Source organism: Cygnus olor, chromosome 14, assembly GCF_009769625.2.
Source record: "Cygnus olor isolate bCygOlo1 chromosome 14, bCygOlo1.pri.v2, whole genome shotgun sequence".
NCBI classification, from domain to species: Eukaryota; Metazoa; Chordata; class Aves; order Anseriformes; family Anatidae; genus Cygnus; species Cygnus olor.
The window spans coordinates 561,470-584,702 of record NC_049182.1 but is presented as its reverse complement, the minus strand read 5'-3'; the positions used below and the strand labels follow the sequence as shown (position 1 = coordinate 584,702).

Here is a 23,233-nt window from a genome sequence, read left to right as displayed (position 1 = left end):
TGCACCTTGTACCTGGAAGTGTAAGAGGCAGAACCGAGTTGCAGCATGCGTGCAGTATAAAATTAGCTCGCTAGCTTGGTGGAGGTCAACAGGTGGAAAATACGGGTCTTGATAACATTTTCAGCGCCAGACATGTGCATTATTCCATCCTGTAGAAGCTGTTGTGCTACCATTAAAACTTTTTGCATGAAAAGCAGAATGGTTATTTCCGCTCTCATCTCACATTTCGCTGTTGCAGGAGCCGGAGCTTTGCTCGCCGCCACCTCGCCCGCGGGGCTCCGGGTGCCCTGGGGCAGCGGCTGCAGCTGGGCGCCACGGCCAGGCCGAGCGGGAGCCACCGGCCTCTACTGGCGACGTTCTTTGCCTCCCTACAAGCAAATACAACAATCCCATTAAGCACTAAGCAATGCTTGACTCTCTTTTTTTTTTTTTTTTTTTTTTTTTTTTTTTTTTAAATTTGGCTGCTTTAAAACCTCTGGATAAGAGAGAAGCAAGTCACCTTATTCTACTCTTGCTTGGTTAAAGTCAAGTCGCAGGAGGCACTGGCGCTCACAGTGCAGGGAGGGGAGGGGAGGGGACCTCCTGCCCTGCTTTGTCTCACCTCTTGCTGTTGCACTGTGTTACTGCCCCCTTTGCTGCAGAATGGGGTCACTGCTGTTCTCTCCAGGAAAAGCAAGTAAATCTGCATGGTTTTCAGCTCACTTGTCCAAGCCCAAGATGACAAATTAGGTTCATACTTTCAAGCCACTGCTGGACCAGTAAACCGCTTCAATATGACTGTCTAGCATGAAGAGCGGGTTATTGGGCATTATATCCACGCTTAACATCATGCGATGAGAAGCAGCTGAGAGAGACGGCTATAAAATACTCATACATTTTATTTTTAAAAGCAAGGCATTTTGCACAGTGGGTGGTGAGGGAGAAGAAGTGGATGGATAGAGAGAATCATGACTCAGGCTCCCTTGCTGGGGAGTTTTTTCAGCAGGCCGCCCCCAGCTGAAGCAGCAGCAGTGACTTAGCGCAGGGTCGCAGCGCTCCTCTCCTGCGCTGGGCCCCCCAGGCGGCAGCAGGTCAGCAGCAAGCAGCAAGAGGGCTGGGCTTTGGAGAGGAGCCCCTAGGAGAGAAGGAAGGTGGCTCTGTGTGAGTGGCATGAGCAGGAGCCAGCTTATCACCTCACCCTGCGCATCAAGATCAAGCAGAAGGAATTCACAGGCCAGGTCCAGGCCCAGCCCAAGCATTACCCTGACGCGGGCGGTGCCCGTCTCAGGCCAGGCCCTGCTCTCACCTGCTGCCTGCACTCACAGCGGGGAGCACAGATCCGGAGGGTGCTGGCCAGCCGCAGATTTCACTGCGGAAAGCAAGCTCTGAGGATGCTCTACTGCCTCAGCCTGCATGGAGGCTCCAGCACAGCTTCAAAGGGCTCTTTGTTCCCTGCCACCCTGATTACGCAGTAATGTATATTTTACAGCATCAGCTCTGGGCTATGTAATTCTACAGCAGCTACACAGCCACATACAGCCACGCTCTAACAAAGTACTTTAAAAACATGAGTAGTTGCTTGGAGTTGCCGTTCTATTATGAAACAAATACCGCTTTTGCCTCAGTGCAGGAGACAGGGCAATTCTTGAGATTTAATGCATTAGTTCAGCTTTAAAAATGCATCAAGGTAACAGAACAGATTTTCAGATCAAAAAGGAATTTGGCTGTAGGATCCTGCAAAAGCCGGCGTGAACAGCGTGGGGGCTGGTGGGTGGAATCCATCTTCTCCGGGACTGAGTCCCAAATGAACTTTTCACATTTGCGTCACTTCAACGTCACTGCTTTCAGCGCCACGCTGCAGGACACGGATCCCGCCTGCAGATGCAGGGCTGCAGCAGCGCGCCCCCAGGACGGGGCTCCTCGTGCCCTGCCGCTTGCTGCATGGATCCGACCCCCAGGGGCAGGCTTTGGGCTCCCTGCCCCAGCAGCGCCCGGCTGTGCAGGCTGAAGGAGCGACCGAACACCGCGGTCCCAGCCGTAGCAGTGGGGCAAATCACAGAGTCACAGAAGGGTCTGGGTTGGAAGGGGCCTTAAAGGTCATCGAAGTTGAGCCCCCTGACACGGGCAGGGACACCTCCCACCAGACCAGGCTGCCCAGGGCCCCGTCCAGCCTGGCCTTGAGCACCTCCAGGGATGGGGCATCCACAGCTTCTCTGGGCAGCCTGCTCAGTGCCTCACCACCCTCTAAGTGAAGAATTTCCCCCGTATATCTCATCTAAATCTCCCCTCTCTTAGTTTAAAGCTGTTACCCTTGTCCTATCACTACAATCCCTGATGAACGGTCTGTCTCCCCAGCTTTCCTGCAGCCCGCTTTAGGTACTGGAAGGTCGCTATAAGGTCTCCCTGGAGCCTTCTCTTCTCCAGGCTGAACAACCCCAACTCCCTCAGCCTGTCTTTGTCTTTCCCAGATGAACTGGGAAATAAACCTGCACAGCTGTATGGCCAAAAATTTTCAAGGCTGCTAGACAAGAAAAATCTCAGCTGAAGGTCCCAGATCCCCAACAGCTTTATACTATAGGAACAGATTTATGCCACAGGAAAAGGGGTTCTTTCCTAATGTGTGTGTGCATTTCAAAACCTTGCTTGAATTCCAACAAATTTCCTATATTTATGGCAGATGCTACACCCCACACTGAATTTAGTCCCAACACATTTTGGGTTTCAGGTGTCATCTCCTCTGCCCGCTGACATGGTGCTGCTAGCTGGATGAAAGAAAACCCTTTTCTAGCTGTGGCCCCAACAGTAGTGAAGAGACTTCAAAATCTGTGAAACATTGTTCCAGGAGGAACAAAAGAATTGAGCATAAACTGCATCAGCCTCAGAGCACCTGCTCAGACAGTGCTGACTCCCATTTGGATGTGTTGGTTTTCTCTCTCTGTTATTGCCCGAAGTCAATTCAATAATGTTTTGCTATCACAGTCTCTCGCAATTCATTTAAATTGCCTTTTGTTTGCAATTCAGAAGTAAATACATCTAGCAAAACACAACATCTTCAGCAGAACTGATGCTCTAGGACCTTTGGTATAGAATCACATTGTTTAAATCTGGTTTAGCATAATAATGACAGTACTTTAAACAACACGCTGTTACAGAAATATAACGTTTCCTGTTCTGCTAAACTCACCTGTAAGTCCCTTTTTATGAAATTCCTGCAGGGTTTAAGTGATTTCTTTAAAAATACCAAAAGTGGGGAAACAATACGGCCTCAACCTTTCTGCCTAATCTGTGGTTTGGGTAGCAGCTGGAGTTGTACCTGGACATCAGCTGTGTCCAGCACCAGCTAAAACTCTCTGAAGGTAGCTTCTGGAAGTCACACAGAGCAGGGACCTGGAGATCAGGGAGGGGCTTTCAAGTTTAAGCAACCAGACCTTGCAACACAATTGCATGATCAAACTGACCCAGCCTAAAACAGGAACAAAGAAGCCCATCAACCAAAAAAAGCAACCAAAAGCCTGTGTTTGCCTTGCCTGCTGGAGGACTTCAAAGCTGGCCAAGGAGCAAGACAGAGACCGCTGCCCAGAGGGGTGCGTGCCGAGGGAGCGCCGTGGCCTGTCCTGCGCCGGGCTCCTCTCTATACACGGATAGCTCAAGAACCAATCAATATTAGTGGTGACCCCTTGGAAGCACTGCACAAATATTAAAAAGACCATTCTAAAATAACCTCACTTGTAGCCGTTCCCTGGCAGCTGCCCTGCTGCTCAGCAGCTGGTGTGCACCTCTAACTCACATGGTGGCTTCAGCTGCTCCCCACTTCAGTGGAAAATAATTCACCAAAGGTCAAGCAATCCTTCTAACACAGCGAGACAGCACTGAAGAATAACTGGTACTGCTTTAAACAAAATATAGATCCTGGATACTTTGCTGGTGCCACAGAGTCAATAATTCTCTCTTCTGCCAGCAAAACCCACAGGGATTAATAAACTTCTCTGAACTGAATTCCTGAGTCAGAGGCAGCCCTACTTAAGTCTTATGTCAGAAACAAGATATTTTAGTGAAATATGCAACAGGGAGCTTTCACTTCTCATCGCCTATACGGTTTCTATATAGATTTTTATACTGTACCAGATTATTTATAACATTAGCCAAGGATCAGCCTCCTAACCTTACTCCTCTTTTGAGGCCAGAAGGAAAAAGAAGTCCCATCCCCAGGGGTCACCCAGGAAGGAATAAATAGCAACAGGATCTCAGCAGCGTTCACCACGGAGCAACCACCTCACCAGGGGTGGAAACAGACGCATCTGCTTGCTGGAGGAACCTGAGCAAACCCAGCGGTGACGGCACCGCAGCGCTGCAGGCAGCGGCACTGCTTCCAGCCACCGGGCCCGCTGCCGCCCCGCCGCGGGAGGGCCGTGCCGTCCCCTCCCCGTGCCCCACGGACACACCACTGCCTGGCTGGGGCCCCAGCTGAGATGTTGGTACCAGACAAACACTTCGTTACTTCTGGTGCTGCTCCACAACCACATGAGTATTAGCACATCTTTCAGCCCTTAAACTCATGGCAATTACCAGGCAGAATTAGAAGCTGATTGTTTTGCACTATTCCAGACAGGCCGGCAGCAATTCAGCAAGAGGAACGCGAGACCACAGGCGAGCAGCAGCCCGCTCCGGTGCTGGGACGGCAGAAGGTCCTCAGATACAGCACTCAGCTGAATCGGCCCAGGAGGACAGAGGTAAATCCCTCGAACAAGAAGTTAGGTGCAGCTTTAGCGCTTCTGTGGGGCAGCCAAAATATATTCCTCCTTCAAAACGTTCCTTGCGAACACATACCGAATCTGAATCCTGTCAGTCAGCAAAACACTTCACTAATATCAGGGGAAATTTAACACAGTAATTTTCTTTTATTATTTTTTTTCTTTTTAAATGAGGCAAACTCATCAAGTGCCTGCATAACAGGCACATGGGTGGGAAAAAGAGTTCCCCATTGCCCTGGTTGCCCACATTCATCTCGCCATGAGCTCACCCCAGGCACGATGGACACAGGAGACAACCTGAATCAAAACTGCCATCTCTTGCACATCGTGAGACAGGCAGCAGGGCACTACCACAAACACGTACTCACTCTGCTTTGGAAAAATCCAGACATCAAAACATCTACGTTCTGTTTTGAGCTTAGCTTCACATTTCTGAAATTGCTGCGCAGTTTCCGATTTCATCCAGTTTGTCTTGGCATCAAGGGACGTAGCCAAGGTCCCTTGTTGTCCCACTGAACTTTTTCCAGAATGTTAACTTCCTTCCGTAATGTTATTTATGGCTCGTAGCGTTTCTGAGAAAAGTATCTGTACTTTCATCTGAATAGAGGAAAACTGAAGGACAATGAAAGTAAAGGAAATATCCCACAGCATGACAGCAGAAAATTGGAAGTTGGGAAATAAAAGAAATAGGCCTGTTCTTGTAACTGTGAAATTATATCCTTCAAAAAACATACTCAGGTTAAAAAAAATTCTCTCTCCAGATTTTTTTTTTCTTTTAAACTAAAATCATACCAGGGAGAATATTAGGAAAGGCCAGAATTTTCTTAATAACATGGGAAATCCAACACGCACAAAAAAACTCTTTATCCTGTTACTAGCTTTTACTAGAGGAAAAAAAAGCACCCGAACCAGCATAGCAGTGACATCTCCTGGAAGCCAACAGACAATTGCAGAAAAAAAAATCCAGCTTATTAGCTCTACCTTGCTCATTAAGAATCAGTTTGTCTGATTCACTCAAACACTGAGAATGTAAGGAACACCACCATTGGTTAACTTCCCCATTATGGGAGAAAAAAAACCTGCACACGCACACCCCAGGCTTCCCAACCAGCTCTGTGCAACACGCGTGTGAGGCTGTTCTCTAGGCAGTGGCTGAAACAAGAAAGCCTGTATCATAAGAGCAACAAAGCAAAATTTATTGCTCTAAACCTCTGAAGTAACTTTTCTCTGCTCGGATTATTGACAAATCTGCAGCCAGATACATTAATTTTTTCTTGCTGCATTCCCTGCTTCTTGGAACTGATGAAGGTGCTTCTGTACAAGGAAACGATCAGTTCACTTCACCTGATAACTTTTTTGTAGAGCCATGGTGATCAAAACACATGTATTTGGGAATTGTCCGTTTATAAGTCCCACCTTGCTACCCAGGGCAGTACAAGGGGTTTAGTTTTACCACGTACTGCTTTTGCTAGCAGTTATCCAAAACAATAGCCTTCTCACCTGGAGATCAGAGAGCAAATCTAGTATCTAATTCAAGTTATTTGGAAACCCCTTGTTCATATCTTCTGTAAGAAACGTCTGTTCTCAGCCTTGGAGCCAAATAAGCAACAATATTCAGGTCTGGGCAATGCACCCAGAGTTCCCCAGTATCAAGTTACTTCTGAACCGGTAAGTCCATGTGAAAATACCATAACGGCGTTCAGTCACTCGGGTCACTGAAAAGTAAAACACGTAAGTGTACAAGCAATGTTTTCCCCTCTATTATGGGATATTTACAACCAACTTCTCTCCGTATGGTACTCAAAAATGATTCTGAAAATAGGCCACAGTTGAAAAGCTGAAAAGGAGGATTTGTGACATTAACATTTGGGAAAACTTTTTTTTTTTTTTTTTTAAAAAAAAAAAAGGAAGCAAAGCCAAATGGCCAGAGGAAAATAGTTTTATTAAATTTTATTATATCCACATTTAAAAGAATAGGGACAAACTTGCATGCCTAATTAGGTTGTTTGGGGTGTTTTTTTTCTTTTTTTTTTTTTTTTTTTAAGAACAAATAAGCATCTTCGTTCGTTACAAATGCTTTCAAAGTCACTCTGTGAACTTTCTCACTGTCAGGAATCGAGCCATATATGTGCCAGTTTAATGAACTAAATAAACAATTGTGTCACCGATGTCCTTTGTGAGGCCATTCTCAGTAATGTGAACACGTTTCTCATCCAGGTCAATATGGAAGATGGCTTGCTCTAGAATAGGTGTTTTCTCCACTTCTTCTTTGCCAAGGACTGGGACACGGCGGGGTCCAAGTACGGGATCATCAAACCTCATCAGTTTCACTTTAGAGAGATCTGCAATAAAGAGACTCACTAATTAGGTTACAAGATCTACGCACAAGCTATAGTATCAAATAAGTTAACCAAAACAACACTGAATACTTGGTACTCCTAAAATATCTTCCCCAAGGAAATATATTCTCTCAGGGATACTGTTCACATTAAGTTTTAAACCCACTACAAAGATGGCATTCAGTGGTTACAGAGCACATTACTAGCAGAAACGGTATTTGTTTGTTTTATCCCCAAGTCCCAACACCGCATTCTAAGCATTACATTTCCCTTATTTGTTTCTGTGACAGCTACGAGTAACTGTAGAGTTACTGTCTTCATTTTCTGAGGAAAGAATTCAGGGATTGTGAGAAAGAGGAAGGTGAGGATTTTTGTAAATACAATTCCGCTTTAAAATTCACACCAATAAAAGATTGCTAAGCAGACCAGAAAAATCACTGTGAAGCCTCAGATCTTTTAGTCAAGCCTTCCTCCAAGTACAACCTCCTATCCCTTGTGCACCAACAGAACAGTGACACCTTCTGGAAAAGATGAAAAACTATAAAGAGTCACTTTTTTCCATCTTTTCAAAATACTCAGCAGTAGGGTAGTAGACATGCATACACTTCTACTACGCACACAGCACATTTCCCCAAGTGCATATTGCTACACATTATCGTATATTCCTCCCTCTGTGCACACCACCAATGGGCAGTTGTCTTTGTCAGACAGCTGAACATTAATATAAACACAAGCTGTTGAAAAATAAGGAAAGAAAAGACGTCTCTGCTGTCACAAGCTTTTGGATCAAGTCCATCTTTCCTTTAATGTCCAGCTCTACAGTGATTCAGATTTGTTTGAATCTTAATTTCTGCATTCTTCAACACAAGCACAGCTACTATTCCTTTAAGAAAGCTATTTTCTTTCATTACACTGGCCAGAAACTTCATGTTTGTTTCAAAGATGTTTGACATGAAATTTTACCACGTTATTCTGTGTTTTCCTAAAATATCTTTCCAAGGAGTTGGAGAGGCAAGGAATACTAAAATTGTAAACAAGCAGGCTGAAAAACAAACCGTTTATTTCTAAAAACAACAAAAAAAAGGGGTGAGGGGAACATCCTGAAATATTATTACGTATAAAGAAGACCTTTAGACTGTCAAGATACCACAAACATTTAAACTGACCAGCACTCTCAAGAGGCAGCTTTTATTCCAACTGCAACAATCCAAAAAAACAAGAAAGGAGGCTAAGATTTTCTCAGTGCCACACAATGAGACAGTGATGAGATGCTGTTTTCATCATCATCTTGTCATGTCAGCGCCTATCGCCTGAAGAACCTACCTACGTGGCAGCGTAAGACTCGTGTGAGGTTATTGGACAGAAAACTATTTAGAAAGCAAAGAAGCAAGAGGACACAAAGTACTTATGGCAATCAGAGGATTTTCATCAGAAAAGAAGAAAATCCATCCCTATGGAAGTTATTGTGGTGGAATTCAGATCCCTAAACCACAGAACACCAGCCACTCCACAGAACTCTACAAGCACTAAATAGAAACGCTAGCAGCAAAAGCGGCACACTCAGGTTCTGTCTGGAGACCTTTATCTGAGCCATCACTGCACCTCTACCAGGACAACTACCTCTGGTAAGCGAGCAGGGGTGATGCTGTCAGACACAACAGCAAATTGTCTCCCCAGCTGCTCTTGCTTGGGTCTCCACTACTGGAAACCAGCTAACATCAGGGAATGGACTATGTAGTGCTACGACAGCTTAAATGCTGCTTAAGGTCGGGCTTCACAGGTGATAAAATGCATGTCTTAATGCTCTCACAATGTAGTTCACTGTTGCCCATGGACTGAGTGCTTTCAAAGAAATTCTTCTGATGCTTACTGACTCTTACTACTACATAGTACTGACTCTTACTACTACATTTTAGTAGTATATACATCTTACTGCTAGATATTACTGACTCTTACTACTACACATCTTACCTTTGATTCCTCTGTCCATCTTCATTAAGCGCCTGATCACTGTCTCTCTATTATCTCCTTGCCTGATTTCAATTTTTGTAGAGAAGTGGCCATTTGATGGTTGAGGGTTCACCAAAAATACAGACACACCAGGCTACAAGAGAGTTGGTAATAACAGTAAAGGCAAAATCTGTGTTTGTGATCAAAGCCTCAGAGGAAACACGCAAATAAAACAAATAAACAATCTATCAACAAATATTCTGGATGGATAACCTTCATTTAGAAACACTGACTGCCACTGGCAGAATGCAAGCTCTCACAGGAATCTTTAAAATATAAGCCACAGTATGCATAATTTTTTAGGACATATTTAGGGAAATCAATGAAATTTTTACTGTTGAAAAGTATTACAGCTAGAAATATTCATATATGATACTACTGCCAAAGAGTTTCACTAATCACACACTACTCACTAATTCTTTCAGGACTCCATTACACTGTGCTGTAGGAATAATTTCAAAAGGCTTTATTTTTATGCAACTGAATGCGGTTTATTAGCCCATTATAAACAGACAATCATTGAAAATATTAAAAAACACCTTAGGATTCAGCAAGCTAAGTTTCACATGGAAGTTTAAAGCACCTTAAAAAAAAAGTATAACACTGCCAGAATTTCTAAGTAACAGTGGTAAAGTGAGATTCATCTAGTTATCTAGAGAGTGGTAACGGAGGCGCGTGGCTCAAAGAAACAAATGTAAGAGTATGCTGATGCTCAAGTCACTCATTTTTAAAAGTCTCCCAGTCAGCACAATTTAAAGATTTGACCTAAAGAGCCTTGAGGATAAGATACAAATACAGGCACATTTACTATTTCCCCTGCCCCCTACACACAGCTACAATTACTTCAGGAAGTGTTTCCTGTCTTGAAGAGGTGTTAGGTTAAGGGCAAAAATTCCTCTTTATATATCTGAACAAACTTTTAAATGGCATGCTTGTGGGATTGTTTTAACTTAAGTTTTCAGATTTCCAGTATCTAAATTTCTGATTTTACCTCAGTTCTGAATACAGAAAACGGTTTTCCAGGACAGCATTCTTCTTTTATTTTATCTTCTGCTTCAGAAGCAAACTTCACTTCAATGTGATCCAGCTGTAAGAAAGGGTATGTGTGCATGTAAATAGGAGTTTAATCATTCTGGAGGGAGCAACAGGAGTTACCAGACCTCCATGCACTCCAGGTCCCCCCTAACATTCTTGGTGGTCCTCTGTTCAACAAGCTGCAATTTCTCATCATCCTTTTTTTAAACAATGGGGGTAGGATGAGACAGGGGCAAAACACTGACACATTCTCCAAATTTGAGCTCAGCAGGGCTGAGAGGGATGACTCCCAAATCACGTTCTATATAGGTAACTCTTTCTAATGTAGGTCAACAAACAGCATGGCTCATTTACAGTGACAGCACACTCGCATTAAACTTGCATTAAACCTGACAGCCCCATAGTAACCAGTGTCTTTTGTAGCAAACTTGATAGACAGCCAGCCAGTTCCCAGCTTATCCAGAAATATGGAGTTATTATGCCCTGGTACAGAACATGACAACTCCTGTTAAACTTTGTATGATTTGGTAGTCTAATTCTTATGCTTCTGTACGTTCTCCTGCATGACAGTTCCACCATTTAGCAGGACAACTGCTTCTTCCACCAGTTTAGTGGTTTTGTTTGTTTGGTTGGGTTGTTTGTTTGTTTTTGCAAATTTACACATTTTACAACAAAAGTTATTGCTCATTCTTGACTTTGGATTGCTCCTATATCAGAGCAATGAACCCACATTTATTACATATTGCACAGGTGAAAAAAATGAAGTTTAGTAGTTTGTATTTTTGAAACTTCTAATTCTTGAAACAAGCTATTTCTTATAAACCTGCCTGAGCTGTTCCCCCATTCAAGTATTTCGGTTATCATATGAAACTGGCATAAATGCTTCTAGACTGGCCTTTCACAATATAACAGTTTTAAAATCCCTGCCTAGAATCCACTCCTTGAAGAGGGTGAAGTAATCTGCTACAGATAACATGTGCCATTGTAAGAGTCTGAAGATACGAGGCTGTGATCATTCTTACTAGCGATGCCTATGAACATCTCCTCCTCATTTCTTCAGTTGAAGAATGTAAGATATTGGTTAGGTCTGAGAAAAATGTCCCTTCGAAAGTGTCACTGGAAAGGCTGGTCCTCCAGCTATCCCAGTGAGAACCAAGCAACAAATATGCCAATATATACTAACCTCTAGGGAATTTGTCAAATAGACAATATTCTCCATGAGTACTGCCCGTTCATCAAATTCCAGTTCCAGATCAAGAACACGTGAACCATTCTTCTCCAGATTTTCCTGTCAAAGGAAAAACTGGATTAAAACCCTCTGAACACTGCAAGTAAAATAATGCTTCAAAATGGCAAGCAACATACATCAGTCATGAAAAGAACAGGCTTTTAAACATAAGAGCTCTCTGCTGGCACAATATGCTAGCATAGGAGCAACTATTCTCTCATAATAGGGTTTCTTCCTCAGGGCGTTAGTGACACTGATGGGAGAAGTAAGAACAATTATAACACATCTTTAATATAGAATTCAAAAGGTGTTTTATATTCAGTTACTTATAATCTCTATTTAATGTGCAGGTTGAGAATTCTCCAAGTCAGTCAGCATTTCAGTGCTATTTCACAGCGGGAAATTTAGTCTTATGACCTAGTTTAAAACAAAGAATGAGCACACAACAACTGGACATGTTCACAACAGTTGTAAAACAAGTTCTCTGCAGGGAAATAACAATCACTGTATATGTTAACATAAAGGTAACTTAATTAGTACAGAAAACCAAAAACAAATCACAAGATCCAAAGTATTAAAGGCAATATAAAAAACACCTTAAAAAAAACCTGAACTTCATCTTTGGAATTTAACCTGTCCCTTTCTCACTTTCATATGCTGAGCCAGATGTCTCTTTAGAAGCTCTGCTCCATCAGACTTACCCTGGCAGTAGTTTCCTCGTCAGTTTAATGTACGAGATTCCCTAAATTAACAATGAATTTCTTCCCTTTGTAAACATAGGAGAAGCTTTGGGATTTAAGCCTTCTTTTGAAGAAATAGGAAGCAAAAGCAAAAATGCTTCTTGTACATTGAAACTGCTGAATACTCAGTTTCACAGAACAATATTCTGGTCAAAGGAATTTGAGTTCAGAAGTTTCTATGTATTTATATGTAATCGTTTACTGATCATCTTTTAAAGGGCAAGGATCAATTATTGGGTAACCCTCAGCATGCCGACCCATTCCCTGCATGCAACAGAATCATTAACTATTGCCAGATGAACACTATCAAAAACCAGGCGTGCTTCAGACCTAAACTTACTCGTATGATTGAAAGCTTGTCTGATCTGTTTAAACTGTACTAGCTCATCTAATAAAGTATTACCTTTTTAAAAACTTCACTTATACAGACAGCTTCATAGCTGCTTTGTGCTTTCTATTCCTCTAAGAGTTTTTGAGCTATCACAAAACAGAATAATTAGAATGACCTTAGACAGAGGGCGAGAGAATGCTTTAAAACAGCATTTATATGACAAACATAAGGTTAAGAAGTAGAAGACGTTAAGAAGTGGCTTTTAAAAAATGTATTTATTAATTGGTGTCAAAATGTTACTTTTTCCCTTAAACTTCATGATTTTTCCAATACTAGTCCCTCCCAACATCTACAAATCACATATAGAGTCAAAAAGATTTTAAAACTGCACACAGAATTAGAGGTACGTCCTCACCAGTGCTGAACAGAAGGTAAGGATCAAGTCCCACAACCTGCTGGCAATACTTTGCCCACTGCAGCCCAGGACACCATTAACCTTTTTCTATACAAGAAGCTTCCCTCTATCACATACCTTAATCATGGCAACAAAAGGCATAACCTTCTTCATATACTTCTTCAGCTCTGGCAAGTTGTTAAGCTCACTGGCAATTACTTTATTATCTGGCAGTTGACCTCCACTGACCTAAATGTTAATGAATATACATTAAAAAGAATAGGCATCATTTAAAAAATAAATACTTGCCCTTTAATATCATATACCCTTCACTTTCCCAAAATACCAGCAAACGCTATTATTATCATTGATTTCCACACAATCATTTTCTCATCCTTTTAAAACGTTTTAGAAGTAAGACTGTAAAATCTTGACCAAAACCACTTATCTACTGCCATTCAAGCAACTCAGTATTATTCTGTGTTTTCTTCACTCTTGCCTTTGACTATATATTAAGGTACCTGAATTATATACTAAAATGCATTTTAAATCCACATTTAAGTCTTGCCTCAAGCAGATTTTCATGCAGTGGTTTTCCAAAACTGTTTGTACTTTGCATTCACAGTTCAGATATTTGCCAGTGCTTCAAGTCAGTGCATCAGACTGAACAGCAGAATTCAATACTGATACAAGAAAGGCTATAGAATTCCCCAAACTTAACACTCTAAAGACAAGTTTCACTTGAGGAACATTGGTTTAACTCAATATTGCACGTTGAGAGAGTCATAACTCTCATCTATCAGCTACAACACTGATTGTTTAAGCTGAAAAAGATGATGGTTCATCAGCATGCCAAAAACCATTCTCACCAGTTTCCACATTAGAAGCAGACTCTTCTGCTTTCACAGAAGCTAATTTCTTCTGCTTATGACAGATATATTGCATTTCAACATATTTCTTGCAACATCAGTGAACGGTATACACCTACTTAGAGATCACAAAATGCTTCTAAGCCCTCTTGCATAGTAATATTAATCTCTTAGTCAACAACATTTCCTCAGAAATACTCCTGGGAAAGAGAATATTTTAAAAGTTTATCAATTTAAAAATGAAAAATAACAAAACATGGGCCAGTTTTCACTCAAAAATTGTCAAAAGGAACAAGGTCATACTGTCAAATCAGTGGTATTCCTCAGAACATCTTCATTAAGCATTGAAAACTACTAGACAGATATAAAAGCATAAAGGAAATTAAAAATGTCTCACTTTATATTTAAGTAATTTGGTAGCAAGTTACAGCTTATAAGTTTCTTTAGAGATAGAAAATAAGAGCACAAAGAGCAAAATAAGCAGTCCAAAGAAACAAGAGCAGTCACCTGATAGTGCTTGCGCAGAACTGATAAGGTGGTGTGCTGCCAAGGCGGGTAGTTCTTTGCCACATAGATGGTACAGTGAGAAGGCTTCTGGGAAGGTTCTTTAGTACTTTTCTAAGGGAACAATAGGGAAAAAAAAAGTAACATCAGGAGGGAGTTCTGACGCAATCCAGAATTACTGAGTATGAAGACTTAAGGATGACTTAGTACACTTCACCTTTCCTTTCACAGGTGCCATGAAGCTCTTGAGACGAAGTCTGAGCTCATGAGCTGCTTCCATGAGGTACTGAGAAGAGCGAATTAGTATCTCATCCACAGGACCTGCTATCGGCCAGGAGGCTTTCATGATGGAATCAGGCTTTGAAGAAAGGAAGAAATTAAATGCACTGAGATAAAAATACATTAGTGTCTGTTATTTTCTCAAACCATTATAGCTTGAGTGGAAACTGGTTTACACAGTTTGAACCTCAATGAACACCCACCGATAACTCAGTTGTAAAGGAATAAGTATACAGCCAACAAGCACTAATTTGCGAGTATGTTAAAGACTATATATACCAGCACACCTGCCATATAAGTACATAACTTCACATACAACATTTATTTCTCCAGTTTACCTGCCAACACAAGTTCAAAAGCTAATTTTCATGCATAAATGTAGAAATGTTTCATTATTTGGATTAATTTTAGATCACCGCTCAGTGAGAGGATAGTCAAAGTGACTTGTATGAAAGTTACATAAATCATTACAGTAACCACGAATACACAGATTAATTCAATATGCTTGCTGTGATATGGATGATGACCTATTATGGCAATTCATACACTAATATAGGACAGATGTTTCTTTTACCTGCATATGAATGACATCCATAAGTCTGATACTAGCCTTACTAAAAATCAATGAAAGCTTAGCTCTGAATGAAAAAACAAAACTGAAACATATACTACTAGTACCTTTCCCAGCAGTGACCAGATGTGTTCACATAAGTGGGGACAAATGGGAGCCAACAGCAGAGTCTGAACTTCAATGAACTGAAACACCAACTCTCTGTGCATTCCTTCTATCGCCAGCTCACGATATTTATCTTTTGCTGCCTGAAATAAAGCCAATTTAACCACTGTTAATATGTTAAAATAACGTTATATATGTTAAAACAACCATTGATATGTTAAAACAACCATTGTTAACGCATTAATTGACATGGAGAAACATTTGAAAGAAAAAAACAATTCTTTGCTCTAACATACCTTTAGAATGTAACAAGTTTAGAACTCAATAATATATTATTAAAATATATTATTAAAAGAATTACATTCTTAAGCCTGCGAGTGTAAATCTGTCAGTTGACGATTGTACAATAGCATCATGGTACTTTTAAAAAAAAAAAGTGTTTTTTTTGAACAGACATAACATACAAAAATATCCACAACTGCGTATCAGGTACTAACATTTTCAATAACTTGCAAAGATACTAAAAAGTAGTAAGAAAAAGGTAATGAATATGATCTATCCTTATGCATACAGTACAGCCTATTTAATCATGCTCCTGAATAACATAAAGGAACCACATAAAGGAGTCTCGGTAATTATGTGAAGTGGCATGGTTCAGCAGACACTCTGGAGACATAGTTTATAGAGTATATCAAAAAGCATTCTACTTCCAAACAATTCTGTTGATTATCATCTGTATTTCTTATGCAGAGTTCCTTATTACAAAGGAGCAAAAAGGAAACACTCTTCTCAATAGCATCTTTTTTTAAAGAGCTTTTTGCTCATATTAGATATCAGAACTATTTGCAGCATCACAGGTGCCCTCCTCTAGACTTTTGCAAAATGCCACAAAAAGACGTTTATAATTTAAGACTACTGAAGCGGTCTTTTTTTCCTGATATAATTTGGATTCCAATTCAGTGGTACAATTAAGGACCAGAGACATTAGGATCAAAAGAAATCCACGCAGAAGTAATAAATGGCAAGTATTAGTTTTCTACACCTGAAAAGAGATTACCTACCTGAAACTCAAAGAAGCCAGTTTTAGTGCTTCCTTAAACATCATCTTCTCATAATTTTGATCTGTCTTCACTATGCCTGCATTCATTTCGCTAGGGAGGAAAGTGAAATCATCAATATTGTCCACTTCACTTAACAGCAACACTGTAAAACAACACTATCAATGTCACTAGTGTGACACAATCATTATTCTGAAAGTGAATCAAAAATGTGTTTTGCTTTATGGAATTCATTAACTTGTAGAAAGAAAAGAAAAAAAAAAAAACTACAAAGATGATCCTAGCAAGATTTTAAAAAAAAAGGACCAAACTACATTAGCCTTTGTAGAGTACCTGGCAAAGACTCTGTCATTGAAGGTGTTAGCAGGACCGCTTCTTAGACTGTCTCTGTTTGCAATCATCTCCTTTACCCACTCCACCCACGTGTAGAGACGAAGAATACCAGCATCAGCCATGGCTTCCACAAAGTTGGCATCTTCAACAGTGTCTCCAGCATCAGCCAAGGCTAAACGCATGCCTGAAAGAAACCACAACAGCTAACATGACTGGCATGCAATTAGCTGGTAGATAGGGATGTAGGAGGCAAGGGACTCAAAGTCAATTACTAGAGATATCTCAAAAGATGCCCTTTACCCATGATGCATACACTGCCATCCTTATAAAGAGTAAGAAGATCAGACAGACACCAAGAGAGTAGTACAAACACTGTTCAAAAACCATGAGGATGCAAGGAAGAGCATGGCATACATTTATACACACACAATAGCATTTGTCTGATGTTTTGACCCCCAGTGAGAACAGGTTTTCACCCATCCTAGGCACCTTCTAGAAAGCCTCAGCACTGGAATTTTTGGATTTAAACAGGTGTTGTCTTAACACACATCCCAGTTTTCTAAATAAAGTTCAGCTTTTCAAGCAAAACCAGCTGGTAAGTGGTAGATTTACTGCAATTAAATACTCCAATATATCCACTGCTCCTTCCAGAGCAAAACGTTAATGATGCCAAAATGACTAAAATTGAAAAACAGAAACAGGTCAAAACATACTTACCATCTGCAGAAAACTTGTCAACAGCTTGAGTTAGTGTAAGAAAGTTACCTGTAGATTTAGACATCTAAAAGAAATAGAAAAACCTTGTTTTTCTCCTACGTTCATTTTGCTGTTGGATAAGCAAGACAGACAACAAGAATTTGGGGAAACCACTGAGAAAGTATTTTCTCATGAATCACAGCAAAAGCAGTTTGATAAAACTGAACTATGTCTCATAGTAAAGACAGACTAAATTTTGCAGGTACTGATCCAATTCCTGAAATTTCTTGAGACTTGAACAAATTGTTACTACTAAGGTCTGCATATACCACAACTGCATGGAAATAGTAGCTGCTTTCTGTCTCATTTGGGTTCCACCCTAGAATTCATCAGACTTTGGAAAATGGGATAACTGGTACCAAAATTAAATCCCCAAAGTTACCTGAATTAAATTTCTGAAATCAAAATACTTTGAAATTGACATTTTCAGCTTATCCTGCATCAATTTTTGAGGTAGAGCCTTGGTGTTTTTTTTTTGTTTGTTTTGTCTTGTTTTGTTTTTGTTTCAATTAGACAGTCTCCAAGGTCAAATTCTAAGGTTTAGGCACTTTTAAATTCAATAAAGTTCAATTTCAGAACTTGTTGGAATTACAAAGTTAGTCATACAAACTTTTTCTTCTTATACCTACTCCAAGCCTTAACAAAGCAAAAATGCAGTCCAAAAAAAAAGCATTCTACATTCTAAATTATCCTAAAACTTAATAAAAATCCACTGAAATCTTCACTAAACTGATGAAGCAATACAAGAACTAACAGGAAAAGGAGTTAAGACAGTATTGGAGGAAAGGCATGTCTTTACCTCCAGTGAATGAAAAACTCAAGGGCACCAAAGAAGGAACTGAAGTTTTCACAATTTCTTCCTCTTAATTTCCTAGATAAATTTTTTTCAATCTGGCTGGCAAGTGCCTATTTTGACAGCTACATACACAAAACCTCACTATACCTTTTCAGAATTGAGAAGGAGATGTCCATTTGCTCTCACAGCTACTGGCCATTTTTCTCTGTTTGAAGACAAGATGCAAAGCGTATAATTAAGTAGAAATATTCCTTTTAAAAGAGAAAATAAACATTTTATGTTCCTGTTTGGGATGAATAATTTAAATGGAATCTTCAAAAAGTATCTGGAGAGGTGGCTTTAAAAAAAAAATCAAGGAGTGTCTTTGAAGATGAAAAGAACTATAATGTAAGGGCTAGGGCTTACCATTGCTGACATGCAAAGCAGGGAGCACTGCACCGACAATTACACTTCATTTACCTCACCTCCCTCCCTTCAGCTATATTTAATTTAAAAGACTGTGATTAGCACTGCTCAACAACACTGGATAGAGCTACACTCTTCTGCTGGGCAAACCCACATATCTTGACCAGTGGAGGAAGCAGATTCATTCTCCATGATCGTTGTTACTATACATGAGAAAACAACTTTTCCTATATACAATTTTATACAACTTTTAACTAGTGGTTCAAGGCAATACAAACAGTATATTCATGCTTAGGAACTACATCTTTCTCAAAGCCCCGTGTGATTGGCAAAAATTCTCAGCCTGTACTATACAGTCCACTGCAATATACATATATATATACACACACACACAGTTTCAACGGTCCATGAGAAGTAATTAAGAAAACAATGATAATAAATTCACTTCAATCTCAGTGCAAGAACATGATTCAACATCAGAAAATCCATAGAAAGAGATATTTACAGAATACATTTGACTTTTATAAAAGAGGTCAATGAAGGCTACAGTAAAAATTAATTCTTTACTTTTATACATTTTCTTTCTAATGTGGCTGTTTAACTGTGAGCTCTTCGTGCCTCCATAGACAGACAAAACAAATGAAAAATAGTGGCAAACATCAAAGGTTCCTGCATCAGCTGTATACGGATTTAGCTCTAGACGTTGCTACTGTATATTCTTCTCCACTTCTCAAAGATAGAAAAAGCCTTAAATATACAGCAATGCTGTTTTAAAATGTTTTTTCCATGTACCCTCTAAAGAAGTACCAAGAAAAGGTACTGTTTAGTTAGAACATGCAAATCCTTAGGCTTGTTCTAGAGCTATGATTTAAACTGCCAAATCGATTGCGCCATGAAAGAATTCCAGTGTTTAGAACAGGGTTTCAACAAGCTAAAAGTCATATTATGCAGTTAAATTTCAGTTTTGCTTTAGCCAGTATTTTAGAATCCGTACATAAAAAACCTTGTATCTTAAAATCTTTAAAGAATTCTAGGGAAATAAAAAGGAAAAACAAGGGTAAAAAGCCTTCAATTCCAATAACTTCCAGTATAGACAATGGTAAAAACACCGATATAAAGAATAAGTTTTTAAGCTAATCCTGAATGTTAGGTAGTCAAAAAAATTAGCAAAACCATCAAAACTAAAAACTCTCCAGCTTTATCTCCTGTACACCTTTGTTTTGCATTAGTTCCGAACTTACCTTTGATCTGACCACATAGCCACATGATTATAGAGGTAGTATGAGAGATGATTTGGAATGAGATCTTTGCCAGAGACTCTGAGATCCACAGGATACCAAAATTCAAACTCCTCCTTTAGCTTGTCCAACTTCTCTTTCGGAATATCTGTTTTAGGAAATGGAGCTGCCTTGAAGAAGATGTAATCCCAAACTTCTTTGCTCATTTGATGTGCCCTGCACAGAATTACTGACATCTCAATCTGAGATTAAAAACTCCTCTTACAAGCCACAGCATTTTGAATAAAACTTCTTAAATCTGTTGATTCGTTCTCACAACCTACTCCCCATTTGAAAAGCAAACACGAACAAAAAGAATATAGGCATTTTGTTCAAAATTGAAGGAGTCAAACATCAAATACAAAATCAGAACTCAGAAGTACCAGCTCAGGCCATGCCCTGCTTAAAATGTCCTTTGATATTTCCTAATAACCATAAGGACTTCTGTAAAGAAAAAGCAATTAATAATTAAAGTATAATCTTGAACGTCCTGAAAACCTGTTTATTTTACAAATGCCCTCCCCTCTAGGCACCACTTGTGACCTTAATTCTGTAATGAAAACCTATTAGTATGTAAGTTTCTGTGCATTCCTTGCACTGGGTCATATTGTCACTCCTGGTTTCCATGAAAGTAGAATAACAGGAGTACAAGAAAATTTCTGTACAATTCAAGATCACCTTCCTACATGGAAAAATGTATCCCGTTTCCTGTGCACCCTTCACCCCTCATTACCAACACAGAGCTGGGATACCAAATTCATTCAAAATTACTATCAAATAAGACACGTTTTAGCAATTACTGGAAGTAGGATCCACAAGTTTAAAAAAATTGTTCTACATAGTTTTTTTACTCCTAGCTTCTTGGAGTTTCACTGGAGTCTACCATATACTACCTGAAAACATTTCAAATTAAATAATGTCAAATCTACATTTAACATCTTTTAACATCTACTAAGGTGCTTTGGCCCTGTATTATGCAGAGAGGAAAAAAACTTCTGAATCCAAACTACTTTTGTAAATATTAAACACAGTTCAAATGACAGACAATACCACCAGTTCAGAATAGTCTTATATCCACCAGTTTTCTGCTTTAGCTCTGGAGGTTACTGCTCTATGCTTTAAATTACTATTGTGTGCTGTGACTTCGTTTCTATGTTTGGTGCTAAAGATTGTTGTATCTGAATGATGAATGACATGATGTGCCATGAATCCCTTATTTACTGTACACCACAGAGTTAGTCTTAGTTAAAAAAAAAAAAAAAAAAAACGTATTTGCTAATACTAAAAAGAAAGATGTTACCTACTCATGTAATAGCACAATGTAATTTTAGGTACTTAATTACATACATCAAATCCGTAATTCAGTGCTAAGGATGGTCACTTCAAAGTTTGTTCCCAGACACTACTAGGGTGTAGGTAATCCCTCTGTAATTAGAGAGGTTCGAACACAGGAGAGGTTCTGCTCTCAAGGACATTCCTTCCCTCTCTGGCCACAGTACTACTTCCCTTTTTCCTTTGTATTTCTCTACAGAATTGCTACAACTTATCTAACAAGTAAGCTAAGTTTTGACAATAATGCTTTTTAAACACAAAAGCAAATCAGCCTGCTTGGCAAGTCTTTGTCAAGAACAATTCAGAAGAGGACACAAAATTAAACAAGCAAATTTAGTGATTCACTCTCCTTACCTAATGCCTACAGGAGATTCTCCCTGGCCCCTCAGGTTCCCTCCTTGTAACAGATGAGCAACTGTGTAATAGGCCATGTAGATAGTTGAGTCAGAGAGAGACTCTATCAGCCACTGCTCATCCCAAGGCAAACGGGTACCTGGAAGAGATGGAAGCCAGGTATCAGACACAGCCAGTATCATCCCTACTTGCAGGTCTAACAAGCAAGACATCCAAGCATACATAAGCAGTTCATGACTTTTAGTGGAATCTCTCCCCTTCTGCAAGTACTCATGCTTACACATTTAAAAATCCTTAAAAAAAAAAAAAAAAATGAACTGTGCATTTGAAAATTTTATTCCAGAGAAAATACTTGCCATTTTTGTAGCCAGCATCTTAACTCAACTGACAAACAAATTTTAATTCATGATTATTTGTTGCAGATTATAATGCAGTTATAATAGCTGTCCCACGTCAAGCTGCACCTGCTTTCACACCTTGCAGGCTACACATGCCAAAGGCTAGTCATCATTTGAGGAGAACACCCAAGAAATGGAATTAGTCCCTTCTGCTAAGATCCCTTCCAAATCAACTGCCCAGTCAAAAGAAAAAAAAGCCAGAGAGATTACCCCTAGCCCCACAAGTTTACAAGATAAAGGGTGCCTTCTCTGGGATGCTGGGTCAAGATTTAAATTGGATAAGTGTAGAACAGATTTAACTATACCATTTTGGATCCGAGGTACACTTCAGCCTTCCAAATGAAGTAATGAGTACAATGCTCACAAAGCAATGAGCAAATACGTTTTTTGCTTACCTAACCCATACGTCCTTGAGCATGCATGCTCTTGTAGCCATCCTAAAGTAGCTTCAAAATTTCTCCTAGTCTCTTCACAAAATCTGTAAGAAATAAGCTATTACTAATCACTCCTCTCAGTCTTCTTAGAACACTACCACCAGCAAACAATTTCTCCTCTTTACATCTGCTTTTATAACTTACGTCTCTAGATGTTTCAAGCACTCTGATGCCTGTTGCTTCCAGTCCACTTCACCATAATCTAAATACCTACAGCCATGAAAAGTTTATTGTAACAAAGCAATCAACAAGTTGGATATAACTTGACAGTAATGCTTTAACTACAGCTTTACTCCACTTACCACTGGTCACAAAGGGCCACGACACATTCATCAGTAGACCTTGATATAACTTGTTTCTCAGGTTCCATATAAATCATGGCTTCATCCTATGGGAAGAGATCATTATACACCTAAAAGGGCAATAAAGCTAAGATAAAGGGTAATAAAGCTAACTTAGCAGAGCCTTGAAAATCCTCGCATCTAAAACCCATCATCTTTATTCTAATTTGTTTTACAGTATTTATTGCATGGCCTTCATAACTACACTGGCTCTCTGCCTCAGTATTTGCTTCAGTAAAATAAGGATAATATTTGACTATGTACCTCCTAGATGCGTCAGTTCACATAATTCTGTGAAGAATGTCTCCATTCATTATGAAAAGGAGAACAGAAGCAAAACAACATTACTCATTAGTTATGCTCCTAGCAATTGAAACTATTTTTGGGAAAAAGTTATTTACAGCAGAATCTAAAACATATAACAAATATCACAGCTACTATTTAAAAAAAAAATGTTGGGAAGGCAAAGAAAAATAGAATGGTGAGCTTTAATTCTTCCTTCACAGACTATATATTCTGATGCAGGATGAAACAGTATAAAGTGTTATGTTATAAGCTGAACATAACAATGCTGCAATGACAAGCAAATATTGACAAAGTAACAGGTGCCTCTC

The 23,233-nt window shown here is 39.7% G+C and overlaps 1 protein-coding gene across 1 annotated transcript in view; it reads right to left on the bottom strand.

Annotated features, from left to right (window-relative positions):
- Positions 1 to 6,653: 6,653 nt before the first annotated feature.
- LARS1 (leucyl-tRNA synthetase 1) overlaps positions 6,654 to 23,233 on the bottom strand; it is a 30,184-nt gene continuing 13,604 nt past the window's right edge. Inside the window, 18 exon segments of the mRNA XM_040573359.1 lie at positions 6,654 to 7,072; positions 9,041 to 9,173; positions 10,071 to 10,166; positions 11,298 to 11,402; positions 12,946 to 13,056; positions 14,184 to 14,294; positions 14,398 to 14,538; positions 15,138 to 15,278; positions 16,197 to 16,222; positions 16,225 to 16,286; positions 16,527 to 16,710; positions 17,244 to 17,307; positions 18,226 to 18,283; positions 19,725 to 19,937; positions 21,447 to 21,585; positions 22,240 to 22,322; positions 22,423 to 22,488; positions 22,581 to 22,666. Coding sequence (XP_040429293.1) covers positions 6,867 to 7,072; positions 9,041 to 9,173; positions 10,071 to 10,166; positions 11,298 to 11,402; positions 12,946 to 13,056; positions 14,184 to 14,294; positions 14,398 to 14,538; positions 15,138 to 15,278; positions 16,197 to 16,222; positions 16,225 to 16,286; positions 16,527 to 16,710; positions 17,244 to 17,307; positions 18,226 to 18,283; positions 19,725 to 19,937; positions 21,447 to 21,585; positions 22,240 to 22,322; positions 22,423 to 22,488; positions 22,581 to 22,666 — 2,025 coding nt within the window. The 3' untranslated portion in view covers positions 6,654 to 6,866.